General features: G+C 45.3%; 1 protein-coding gene across 1 annotated transcript in view; it reads left to right on the forward strand.

Annotated features, from left to right (window-relative positions):
- The first annotated feature begins 232 nt into the window (after window positions 1-232).
- The window catches only part of LOC121613490 (protein kinase C epsilon type-like), a 67664-nt gene continuing 54228 nt past the window's right edge, over window positions 233-13668 (forward strand). The window contains exon 1 of the mRNA XM_041946881.1: window positions 233-1249. Within this exon, the coding sequence (XP_041802815.1) occupies window positions 902-1249 (348 nt within the window). The 5' untranslated portion in view covers window positions 233-901. The remainder of the gene's footprint in view (window positions 1250-13668) is intronic.

A 13668-nucleotide genomic window follows, 5' to 3' on the forward strand; every position in this document is an offset into this window, starting at 1 on the left:
ACAACAGTCTTGCTCAAGGGCACCTTGGTGGGATGTAAAGCGTTTCATTTCATGTCCCCTCAGTCCGCCCCTCTCCTCTCCCTAGCCCTGCTGCTCCTAAACACCTCCCTTGTCTGTTGCGTCGCACTCCCCCGTCTGTCACACCAGGCTCCGAGAAATCTGACGTGTTTTTCGCATTTCCTGCAGCAGGGAGAGACGGAGACAGAGAGCAGCGTCGGGGGGAGGCGGCCGGAGGTTTATGCACGGGAAGTTCAGATCAACAGCAGTGGCTGAAACCAGGCCGCGCACCGAGCAGCTGGAACCCCTGTATACCTCCAGACCACCGCCTGAACCCGCCCCTCCTCTGCGCCCCTGCTGCGGCTGCTACCAGCCGCTGACTGGTCGCAGCGGTCCGGCTCGGACATCCCCGATGCGCCGCAGCGGCTGCCAGCAGGCATCTGGAGCCCCCCCACCCGCCGCACGGTACAATGCAACAGCTACAGCTCCCAGGACGCCCCGCCACGGCTAGCGGACTTCTTTAAGAGCCCGAAGGTGAAAAACATGACAGGCGGATCCACATCTTGGGCCTTTGCTCGTGCGTTTGTCGCTAACTGTCGGTAGCGCTTCATGCTTCTTCCGCGCACTTCTAAGGAAAGCTTCCCGGGTCGACGCTCGTCTCTCCGCAGCTGCAGGTCATTTTGGGGGAAATCTGCAGCAAATTCGACAAGTGTGGACGTTTTAAGGAAACATCAAAGCTCATCCCAGGCAGAGGCTTCACAGCTGGCGTCTTCTCCGACACATTGAGCTGGAAGGAATCACGGTGTCTGCCTGGAGGACCACCGGTTGAACCGAGCCCGTCACCAGAGTTCATTGTTCGGGAGTGTTTGAGGGGAAAGGTGGGCTGGTTCAAGTCTTCAGCACCATGGTGATCTTCAACGGGCAGCTGAAGATCAAGATCTGCGAGGCTCTGGAGCTCAAACCGACGGCTTGGTCCCTGCGTCACGCCGTCGGCCCCAAGACCCAGACCTTCCTCCTGGACACGTACATCGCCCTGAACGTGGACGACTCGCGCGTGGGTCAGACCTCCACCAAGCAGAAGACCAACAGCCCCGCCTGGAACGATGAGTTCACCACGGAGGTCCACGACGGCCGCAGAATCGAGCTGTCCGTCTTCCACGACGCGCCCATCGGCTACGACGACTTCGTGGCCAACTGCATCATCCAGTTCGAGGACATCCTGCACAACGGCAGCAAGCACTTCGAGGACTGGGTAAGACCACCGTGCTGTGACACCTGAAGCACTCACAGTGGGGTTGATGGTGGGGAAACGCGCTCAAACCTTACCTGGACAGGTACAGGAAGTGACATCTTCATTATCCCTGCTCCTTTCAATCAATCAGTTCATTCTGTCGTCTATGCAGTTTCAGAAAATAGTGAAAATACCAACAAGATATTCAATTAATGATGATTTCAGTGAGAAAATACATTTGAGCATAGCCAGAATAAACTGTTAGTCGGGCCCAGCAGGGGTCATGTTTTTGGGCCCCCTTTTATTTGGGAAAATGCAAAAAATCTGAGCAGCAGGTAAAATAAAACCAAGTCTTAAAAGTACCTTCGGACAACATAAGGCAGCACTAATTATACACTATAGTCAGTGTTGTGCTTTAGTGGGTGCATATTTCATGACACCTGACACCTGAGAACCTGAAGCTTTTTGGGCTCCTTGAGGGTCTGGAGCTGCAGGACTGTTTCACACAATCCAGCCTTGCATCCGAGACACTTGGACCTCTGAATGTTTGTCATTCAGCTGAATGATTAATCGCTTTTTAGATCAACTTATGGATTAATTGAAGATTGATGCTGCGAGAGTCCATTTCAAAGAGAAGCAGTTTCCTGCAGGAAAATGTGTTCTGTGTGAGTCCACCCCTGCTGAGGAGCGAGGCGGAGATGTCGAATGGTCAAAACAAGTCATTATTATGACTTATTACATCAGTTTATTTGACTCACTAAGATAAGTACGACGTAATATCTCAAAGAACGGACTCACAGTCTCACATTATTGACTCCATCGATCAAAAAATAGAAATTAGTGTCTCAGAATTAAGCCCGAAGAAGGTGAACATGCTTCTTTAAAGCTGCATTATTCATGTCAATTTCTCACCTTATGAAATGATTATAGCAAATATTTTAGCAAACAGTTGTCTATTTACACATCCGGCAGAGGCAAAGCAACATTATGATTCATGTGCAGTCGTGGTTCTGGCCAAGTCTATTATTCACCCTCTCTGGAGCTCGGCTCAGTCCTCTGGAAGGCACAGAACCAGAAGCAGGGAAATCTGTGGCTCTGCGGCTGCTAAATATTCCACTGAGTCCGGCAGCTGTGGGCCGTGAAAGCAAAACAATGAGCCCGAGAGATGCTGACAGGCTCCATCACGTGTGGGGTTGTGAGTGTGAGAGCGTCTCCACCCGCGGTCGCTTTTAGCCTTTAGCCACAGCTCAACATGCACATGAATTTTCATGCAACAGATTAAAAAAAAAAAATCCAGATTTGAGCTTTGTTGAACCGTGACAACAAGTGTTGACATGATTTCTGCGATGCTGTTGCACACAGTCTTGCAGATGCACAACGTTAGTCACTGTACACACACACACACACACACACACACTCAAACACACACATAGATCCTGTTACCTTTGTTGTGCTCCTGTTAGATGAACCAGTGACCCAAAGCAGAGCTACAAAAGAGGCGAGAGTGGGTGTGGTTGGGGCCACATGCATGATGCACAACCACACACACACACACACACACACACAGCATGAAGAAGCTGTGCATTGTTGTCTGAAGCTGCTGAAGCAGACGGATGTTTGAGTGTATTATTGATGAGGCCATCGGGGCCATTAGAGACAGAGAGAGAGAGAGAACGAGATGAAAGAAGATGATGAAATTGAAGGAGGACAGGAAGGAGAAAAGAAAGTACCGCTCCAAACGTTTTCCGCATGGCGGACATGTTTAATCTTTCTTTGGAGACGGTGCGTTGGGAGAGTTGTACGGCCAGAGACGGATTTTGGAGCAAGTTGAAAGTGACTCTTAGTTTCTTGTGATGTTCTGGTGGCTTTAATAATAATCTCTCTGTGTTAAATCTTATATCCCTTAACTGTAGTAACCTTCTTTGAGAAAACCTGGTGAAATTTTCTGCTTGTTCCTGTGAAAAGATCAGTGTGTCAAGTTGACTGCCAGACTTCCTTCACATTACAGTGAATTTAAGCCTTCAGTGGTTATCTAGATTTTTTTAAAGGCCTCTAACTGATTCAAGGCCCTAAAACTGGTGTCACTATCTAATCCGTTTTCATTCGGTGGAATTAAATGATTTTTGTGATCTCTCTCACAGCTTTACACCTCGTGCTTTTGAAGGAGTAAGTTTCAGGGCGCGCCCATGGGCACTCGAAGTTGAACATGTCTGGACTCATGCTGCATCATGCGTTATGTCATTTCAGACAAAGAAAAGCCAAACAGCCCGTGCAGAGCGAGCTCAGGAGTTGTAGAGGCTCTGAAACGTCACGTGTTCTGGTTTTCTACAAATCCTGAAACTATCTCACAAAGTGGTGCACATGTCCGGTGCATCCACCTGTGATCCAGGACAATCCTGGACACTCAGGAGCTGGACATGTCAGTCACTCAGGCGTTCATGAGATTTAGGGCTAATTTTTGAAAATACCAACATGCTTGAAGGATCTTTCTTTGTAAACATGGTTTTCTTGTGCAGACAGCAGATGAAATTTCGCCACTTGGTGCTGCGTACTGCCACCACAGGTGAATGGGTGAAATTTGGGACCGGGGTGGGCGTGGTCACATGACTGATGGGTGTGGCCTTCAGTACATTGCATTCTTTTTTTCTTCAGATCTCCGCTGTGGCCAATGGCGAGCCTGAACAGCGCCCGTCTGGGGCTGTTTAACTAATCCAAATTTGGTTTTAGTCTTATTTTTGTCGGACAAACAGGTCAGGATTCAGGATTTTAGGAAGACTTCTTGTAATTCTGGACTCTGGTCCTGGTGCTGCCCCTGGTGGACTGAAGCTGTATGTGTCTGAGGACAGATTTAAATAAAGGTGTGAATTTATTGAACGAAGGCCAAGACTTTCGTCGAAGCAGAGCTTGTGTGAAATGAACATTAGCGTGCTGATATTAGCTGCTGCTAAGCACTAAGCTAATGTTCAGTTCATGGTCATTTCAGCCCTCTGAATGTAATCGACTGTGGTTTGATGTGTTGTTGTGGTGACAAACGCCAACCTTCAGAACAAGTAATGAGACAACGTGTCTTGCATCAGGTCTTCTCACTAGCTAGCTTGTTAGCATGCTAGCAAAAAATAACGTCCCGAAAATATCTTAATTAACTTAATTAACTGGAATGACGTGAACATGTGCTGCAGGATGTGAAACCTTCCCGCGATCCCAGCAGCGAACGTCTCTGCTGCCACTGATTCTCATAGGTTTATATTTGAGCATGAAAGGAGCAAGTCGTGTGATGATGATGATGATGATGGCCCTCAGATGTTTGATGATGAGTCTGCTCATTGAGAAGCTGTTGTCCCTGTTGTTCCTTTGAAATTGAAATGAATAAATATCCAACAAATGCGAGCTCTCAAAGGTTTGTAAGCTCGCAGCAGTTAACGGTGGATGAACAGGAAGCAGGATGAGAGATTTTAGATGAGCTAAAGGAGGTGAAGGAAAAGAGGAATGCATGTGGACCACATAGTGTTGCATGGATCCAGTCTGTGGAGTCTGGCCTCTGTTTCTTCCTTCCATCCTCTGACCTTGCCGTAGCGAAGTTGCGCTGGACTGGTAGGATGTGGTCTGAAATGTCTCTGATTCTCTCTGGTCCAGAGTCAACAAATAAGACTGGAGTCATTCTTTCCAAATATAAAGCTTGTTCCACTTAGATGTACAGGGAGACTATTAATCTTCTGTTGAGTCAGTTCAGGATTTTGGCTTCCACCGCATCCGTTTTTCAAATGTGAATATCTCACTGTACAAAGATCATGTGTCCATGATGGGGTTATGATGGGAGCTGACCGAACGTCCCTCTGATGATATGAATGGAATATTAGACCATGACTAATTTTGACCATTAATTTGATGGAGAGTCACTCTGTTCAAAACCAGACTGTAGAACAGTGCCCCTGAACATAAGGCTTCATTTATTTGTTATTTTTGTGTTTGATAAGTTCCCATGCAAAAGAATTTTCTTTTTTTCATCCTGACAGATATGAGAGACTTAAAGGTCCAGTGTGTAGAATTCATTCAGAGGATCTATTGGCAAGATTAGCATTTATGTGAATAATCCCTTGTTACTTTAGAACGAGCTCTTTATCTCTGCAGAGAAAGCAGGTCCGCCCAGTCCGCCATGTTGCACCACCATGCTTCTACAGTAGCCCAGAAGCGAGAAACCAAAAGTGCTAACGTTTCACAGCCACCGCGGGGGAGGCTTAGATGAGGCGTGGCGAGTTGGTTGCAATATGCAGCTTCACCACTAGATGCCACTAAATCCGACACGCTGGACCTTTAAAGGAAAATGTGATCTGTTTGGGAGGATGATGATCAAGTTGTGTGTAAATAGCACTAAAGAAAGAATGAAGTCAGGTGACCTTCATCGTCATGGTAACAATAATAATCTCATGGTTAATGCTGTGAAACAGTTGTTGTTTGGTTAGGTTTAGGAGAAGATGGTTTGTGTGACGCTAATTAAATATGTCATGTAAATTAACTTATGTATGCAAGTTAAAACAAGTGTTTACTTTTGGTTTGGACACAAGCACCAGTCTCCAGTTTATTTGACCCGTCCATCCACACCACCGTCCTCCATACGTGGACTGTCTCGTTCTTTAGGCTATGTCACCTGACATTTTCGCTGACTTTTGCGCCCACAATGACACCTAAAAGCTTAATACGTACGGCGTTATAAGACATATCAAAATATGCAGTGTGATAACATACATAAATATATGTGAAGTAGGATTTAAAACGTTGGCGTGTTGTTCAGGCGCAACGTGGCGAGACCAGGCTGCATGAACATGGCCCACAGATCATAATGTGCAGGCTTCAGTGCTCTGTGGCGGTGCGTTAGTGTACACAGTGTTGTATGGAAATCTAAACAGAGTCCTGATGTGTCAGTATGTACTGTAAAGGCACATTGTATTCAGTGCAGGTGACTCAGCTGTGGTTTATTTTCAGGTGAGCTGCTGCTCTGCCCACCTGTCTGCCTTCCAGGGTTCTCAGGCTTTCACACAGGGAAGGTTACACCAAGCCAGCACATTGTCACTGTGTCATATTTCATTTATCACGTAGCATCAAGTTCTCACGTTGTCCCTGTCACACAGCGTGGTGCATGCTTTCATGTTGTCAGGGAGCAACATGCTTCTCATCATTTAATGCATCGATAAGGAGAGGAGCTTTAAACGCAGGGTCAGTGAGATCACATTACAGTCAGTCGGTGCGTCGTTTGATGCATTCAGCTTGAAAGGAACAAAATCAATTATATGAAGAGAATTCAGTCAAACAGCAGAACGTTAAAAACAAATTGAATTACTTGTCTCAAGGAAGGTTTTCAAATACAGATCCCAGCATTGTATCCTCTCTGAGCCCTCTTATGGACTAAATAGTGAATTGTTTAATTGTTGACCAAAAAAAAATCTGTGAAGTGTCTTAAAAGTTTCAGCTGTGCTCGGTCTGTTCATTTAATGTAAAAGAACGACTGCACCTGAATGCATCATCTGTTCTCATCGGGTGTTTGTGTGTCTGACTGCGGCTTTCACACCTTTTTTATACTCCCTCTCATCTATCACACTTTCCTCTTTCCTTTAATCTTCTTATGCTTTTTTTTTTTTTTTTTTTTTTTTTAGCACAGACCAACTCTGTATTCTTAGAGAGCTGCACAGAGTGGCCCAGCACCAGTGCATGCAGTGCGCTTAATATCCATGTTAAATACAGGATCTACGCTGGCCTGGAAATAGAAGCATCAGTTGGTATTTGTTGGAGCAGATGTTTCAGTTAGCAGTCAACAGAAACCTTTAAACCCACGCTGTGACACGTACCTGCTAATTAAAGAAAATACAACTAACTTCAGACTAAAAATAAAGATTATCACTGTTCTCCTGCAAGCCTGAGCACGACCTGTCGTCACTCACCTTCAGCAGAAAATAGTCCCGGCCGCACTGTTAGTCAACCTCATCAGGTAATAGATTGTGCAAAATGCTTCTGAGGGCTGAATTGACAAAAGAATAAAACGTGGACACGCTGTGATGATTTCAGTGATCCCTCTTCCTTTAATCTTCATCTGAGGTGAAGGTTGTCTTCTCGGTGTTCTTGTCTAATCTATAGGAGAAACGTGCTGTACCCTGATTATCCACCGTTTCGTCCATTTGCTGCCTGCTGTGTGATTCAGCAGGAATGTGCTGAACACAGTTCATAAGAAGACTTTGGATTCAAGTTCAGTCCCTTTTTCTGGAAACAGCTGAAATGTGTCTGTAGCATCAAATACCATAAACTGTCATATCTGGAATCTGGCTTTCTTCCTGTTTGATCAGCTTTGAATGAAACATTTGCCAGTTTTAATCCGTTTTATTCGGCCAAAGTTCTGCAGAAACACACGTTTATTATTAATGGTTACAATCATTTTCTGAACTCAGAAGCATTGTAATTGATACCCACCACTGCTCATCGGAAAACGCTTAAAAAGCCGTACTTCACCCAAACCTGAACGAATGCTAAAATGCATGATACAAATGTTTCCACTAATTAATAGCAATCAAGACCCAAACAACAGGATGAAGGATAATGAAGTGGGAGAAAACATCTGGCAATGAGAGGTCGGTCCTGACGTCGTGATCGGCTGAAGAATCACTGAAAAACATTTTACTTTGAATAGAGAGCTTTTTGAAGATGAGCTGAAAAGGCATCATTCCAGCTGGAAGCACATGAAATGAGCGCGTAGGATTTCCAGTTACACCAGTTCAGTCCAGCCAGCATCGGCCTGATTTTGGGGCTTTTGGCGGAGAAAAAATGTCCATGAACGGGAGACCAGGTTCCTGAATCTGTCAGGACTGTCTTCTCTCTGCTGAGCAGTGATTTCATGTGTGGGCAGCCGCCTTGTTGGAACTTGTCATTAAAGACAGAAGTGGGGAGAGGAAGACAAGCGTCTGATTTTACTACAACAGGGAGTGAGTGATGGACGAGAAGAAGACAGAGAGGGCGTTGAAGCTGGCTGTCTTCTTTTGAATGGCTGGGCGAGGGCGGGATGGGTGGGGGTGTTGAGCTGGTGGGTGGTGTCAGCATGAGGATTTTTCGAGTATATCTTCATTTAATCCAACTGTGAAGTCTTCTAGAAACTGTTTCTCTAAAGAAGAACCATTAATTAACGATTAACTTTTAATGAGATGTTTTGTTGATGTGTAAAGACCATGTGAGGAAGCTGGATTCACAAGATCAGCAGATCACATGAGATCACGTGACGCTTTAAGGCTTTAAGTTATTGATGTTGTGAGCGAAGCGTCAAGTTTGGACCAATCAGCATCCTACGTGGAACTACAGGCGAGAGAAGCGTCTAATTGTTCCAAAACAACAATGCTAATGAAGATGTTAGCGTAGATGCTGCTGTAGCATCGCTCTCCTGCCACATCATGTGGTTTGTTGATCCGATTGGTTGAAGTTAGCCTGTGATAAATGGTGTTGGAGGTGGAGGCGCCCCTTTTCAGTTCTCCAACAGTTTCCATGGAGAACGTCCCGGATGCTTTCTGGCACTTCAGGTTAATAAAGATACGAGTCGTACAGATTTAAATATGCGCAATGATTTCTCTCAAAATTCTCTCAAAAAATCAGCCATTCAGCCTTCAGACCATCAATAGTTTTGCATGTTTTAGCCTTTGAGTCGTTTATTCTTGACATAGTTGCTGTAAGTGTTTTCTGGTTTATTTCTGTTTCAGTGTGGTTTGACAATCTGTGAGACTGAAACTTGCTTGAGTTGTAGAATGCACCACTGATCATTAATTCTGCTGTCATTGTTGTCAGATTTATTTAATTTAACTCACGTTTTTGCAGTGCAGAATTTCCCTTAATCTCAAACTATTAAACAATTAACAAAAGTGCCTTTTGAATTGCTTTTCAGTTACCCTGAGAGTATTCAGACTGTGCTGACACTGTCACCTTGTCTCTGTTATATTATCCGAGGCGGCACACAGGAATAAATGTCAGGTGAACTGGAGTGAAGATACTGGAAATATAAAGCAGGATGGATGTGTGTGTGTGTGTGTGTGAGAGAGAGAGAGAGAGGGAGGGAGAGAGAAACCTGAAACCGGTTTTGGATTGCAATAATCTGACAACATGAAAACCCCCCTTTTGAAACCATGACAGCGTTACTCTGACAAATGTCAAAGTACGTCCTCTGCCTGATCAGGTGGAGCCGGGGTCAACCGGTGGACACGTTCAGCCGATGGGGAGGAAGAGGAGGATGGATCAGATGAACGCTGGCAACAGCAGCCTTCATCTGTTTCGTCCAGTGACATTTCAGTCAAAGCTCTTCTCACAGTTAATTTCAGTTGATGCTCATCAGGCTTAGTGTTCTGCACACGGCTTCTTCCCTCTGAACAGCCGTCGTCACGCTCAGGTGAAGAGACGCACTTCGCACAGCAGTTTTTTAAAAAGGTGAAAGCAGTGTGGTGAACGGTCCTCCAGCACAGGTCTCATAATGTCTGCTGTCCCTTCGCCTCTCTGTGGCGTTCAGGGTGTGACCTCAGCTGTGTTTGCAGACCATCTTAACATTGTCTGTGAGTCAGTGCGCCAAATGGATGCAGCCAACAGTTGCCAGAAATCCTCCGGTGACAAAACTTCCTGTTGGCCATGATGGATTTCTGTCCAGTATTCAAGTGTTCACGTGTTCATGTGGTTGTATTTTTCTACTACAAAGGTCTCATAAGTCGTACATATATCATACAGGTGTTAGAATAAAGTGTCATTCATGCAGCTTGGTTTTTAGTGCAGAATAGATGCTGTCAGTCGGTGAAAGCTCGGCTGACGATCCTTTACTGTATGGGCTGTTAGTCTCCAGTCGTCCTCTTGTTAGTTTCCATCGGACGTTTCCTTAACAACAGCAGATTTTTGTGAATGTGACCATCTCCCCGTTATCTCAGATATATTGTTGGTACAGTTTCAGCCTGGCTCATGTAGATCAGCTGCAGTCTGAGGGAGCTGCAGTGGTTCTGTGTGATACGGGCAAACATATATCAACATAACATCAACATTTACATAATGTTTGAACTGAGCTAACCTTGTTGTAAAAAGACTTTTTAAAAGTCTATTCCAATTGGTTTTAATGATTTCAGCCTTGCTAAAACAATCAGTCGATTAATCAGTGTCAGTCGTTTTGCAGAGAATTAATCACCTTTTTCATTATCAGCTCATTATTTACATAGTTTTTCCAATACTTAAATATCAAACATTTACTGGCTCCATCTCAAATGTGAGGATTTGCTGCTTTTCTCTGTTATATATAAAACTATAAATGAAACACACTTTGCGTTTTGGGCTGTTGGTCCAACAAAACACAACATTTGAGATCAATTTGGGCTCTGAGAGCAGTTGTGAGCACATTTAACTCTGTTAACTGTTGCTCAAATCATACTGCAATGTCTACATCAGTTAATAATAAGGATAATCAACAACAATATTGCAAAGTTATTGGTAGTAAAAACCTCGTAACGTATAACTCAGCCTGTAAAGTTCAGATGATGACAGACTGAGCAGACAGCTGAACGCAGCACGTCTCCAGTCGTGAGTGTCAGTGGTCTCTTTGCCAGCTCTCTTGTTCCCAGCTGTGGTCGTGACACTGTTAGTGTGGTGATGCAGCTGCTGTGCGGTCGTCCCGCGGGTGAAAGCGTCAACGACGGCGGTTCAGCCGCTGGAGCTGACGGCGAAGGGAAACTCTGCCGAGGACGGCGAAGAGTTCGGCTCTGACTGAAGAGTGAAAGAGTGTGACGCGCCACGAGCTTCATGCTAATGAGGGGCCTCCCCCCCGTCTCTGCAGCCGCCGCTGTAGTCGTCTGAGGAATGTGGAGCACTCCGCTGCCTCGCTGCACGTTGTAAGTCAGCGTTTGTTCTCGTGCAGAAGACATTTATGCACCAGAAAGGTCAAAGCACAACATGGAGATGGTTCCCTGTTGCTCACTCTAACTGAAATGTTGAGTATAGTTATGAAAAATGACTGACACTGTGTGCCATGAGGTGTAATCTAGATTTGCCAGCCCCTTTGTCAGATCCAGGTGTATTTTGGCTAGTTTCTGCCAATACTTTTTCTATTCATAGTTTTTGTATTTGTAGTTTTGCATCAAGCATTACATTTAGATTTGCCAGGAACAGGCTTCCACCTGCTTATTTTATCTGTGAGCTGCATCTCAAATGAATTTCCAGTTAAATTAATACACAAAACAATAGACATAAATAAAAAAAAATAATTTGATGAGGAATTTCATGCAGATGTACCTGCTGATCTGCTCCCCTAACATACAGATTTGTTGGATTTTGATCGAAAATAAGGGTTTCTGGGTTTGAACAAAGTTTGGCAAGTTTGTAATGACGAGCGAGCTGGAGGATGAGCGACTTTAATGACTTAACAAGCTGTAGGTTCACTGGTGGAAGTCGCTTTTTACAGGCTGAATGAACAACTGTTGGAGTCTATGTGGGAGGAGCTGTCAGTGGTGTCATCAGGGCTCGCTGTCGGGTACCAGCAGGTCTTCATTATCACCAGCAGTGGAGCGCTGCACATCTACAGCATCAGGTATTATCAGTAAATGTGAGGCCGCTTTGAATCTCATGATCACTAGTTGAAAATCATGTGCGATCCACTTGGTGCAAGCTTCGATCACCTCATTAATCCAACGTAGACCAGAAATACGAGCTTTTAGTTCAAGTAAAGTGACCAGAATTAGATTTTTACAAAGAAAACAAGTGAGAAGCTCCTAGAATAAGATGCATTTTCATACATTAAAGATTGTAAAGTTGTTAAAATGAACTCAAGCTCAACCGGGTGCAACACTAACAGGCTGCTTGCACGTTAAAGCATCGTCATTTATCTGATACACTAATACACTACACAGTATCTTTACGTTGTGGTATTTGTACTTTTGCTTCAGTGAAAGACGTGAAGTGACTTCCACGCTGCTCTTTGCGCTGACTCTGGACCTGTTAGTGGTTTGGTCGTCTTGCTCGGAGGCTCTCCAGCATTTCACGGCAGCCCAGTGCGGTTTCCTGAGCCTCTGAAAGCTCTCAAAGAGACAGAATAGAGGAAGAGCTCAGGCCTGCTCTCGTCTTGACCCTGTCTCCCTGCGGGCTGTAGTAGAGGGGTGTCCTTTCTGTGGACTGGAGGAAACGGGGGCAGGGCTGTGTGTGAGTGTGTGTGTGTGTGTGTGTGAGAGAGAGAGTCTAATATTAGCAGCAGTGTGTTTGAGTCACACGGTAGGCCTGACTTCCTGTTTTCACTGTCCAAGTTTACTTCCCAGAGAAAGAAGGGAAGAGTGGGAGAGGGATGTCTCCCCAGGTGCACCCCTGCTATCAGTCATTTCTCCGCCATCCCGTCCGTGTGCAGGACGTCCCTCACAGGACCAGAACCGGTCCAGTAGTCTCCTGACATGTCAGAGGGAGAAAGACGCTGCTGGTGACGACAGCATCTCTGCCGCTCCTGTCAGCTGCACTGAGCTCAAACCAAACTTTCCGATATTTTTCTGTCAGACATGCGAAGCTTGTGAAGCCCTTTCCTATGACGCTCCTCTCTTTAGCATCTAGCCGAGGCCGCTGTTGTTTTTGCTTCGTCTCTCATCACTTCCTGTCTGTTTCGTGCTGATTTGTTTTTGTCCCTCGGTTGTAAACTGACGGATGGAAATTTAGCCCTGTGCTTCCAGGCCGCGTTAAGTCATGTAAAGAAAGGCTCATTTATTATTTAAAACAGCAATTAAAAAGCACTCAGAGAGGACATTACCTCCACATAATCTAAATATTCTAAATATTCTAAAATATTCTAATAAACCCATCAAGCTATTTCATTCAGCCCATATGAAGTGATTGGATGGCCTGCCTGCCTGTCTACCTGCACACCTGCACTAATTGCACAGGACCTAAGCCAAGTCTTCCACAAGGAGAGGCAGATATATTGCTAAAGCTAAAGCGAGCTAGTTGCAAAAGAAAGGCAGAGAAAATGCAGACCAGTGCTAGCATGCTAGCCTGACAGCTGCGAGCACTAACGCTAATAACGCTAAGGGTCAAGATGCTAATGTTAGCTGTTTACTTGCATGTGATTGACACAGCAGCAGAGCACACACACCCACAGCAGTGAGCAGTAACAGCCGGGCCGGGAGCCGATTCAGGCTCAAAGCCTCAACGTTCATCACGGCTGTTTGTGTTTTTCTTACTGATATTTGAAATGGCAGTCAGGAAGTGAGCTCATGTGTTTTGCTTGCGTGGTTTTGGAGGGAGGGGATGCGACTTTTTGGATGCACGCTTTCAAAATCTTGCTGACTCCTGCTGGATTCTCCAGCGTTACAACTCCAGCTCTAACATCACCTGAGAGATGACGTGCAAACTGTATTTCACCTCCAAATGGGATGCAGCTGTACGTGATGATGCTGCAGCAGGTACCTCACCTGCTTCCT

Source organism: Chelmon rostratus, chromosome 11 (assembly GCF_017976325.1).
Source record: "Chelmon rostratus isolate fCheRos1 chromosome 11, fCheRos1.pri, whole genome shotgun sequence".
NCBI lineage: Eukaryota > Metazoa > Chordata > Actinopteri > Chaetodontiformes > Chaetodontidae > Chelmon > Chelmon rostratus.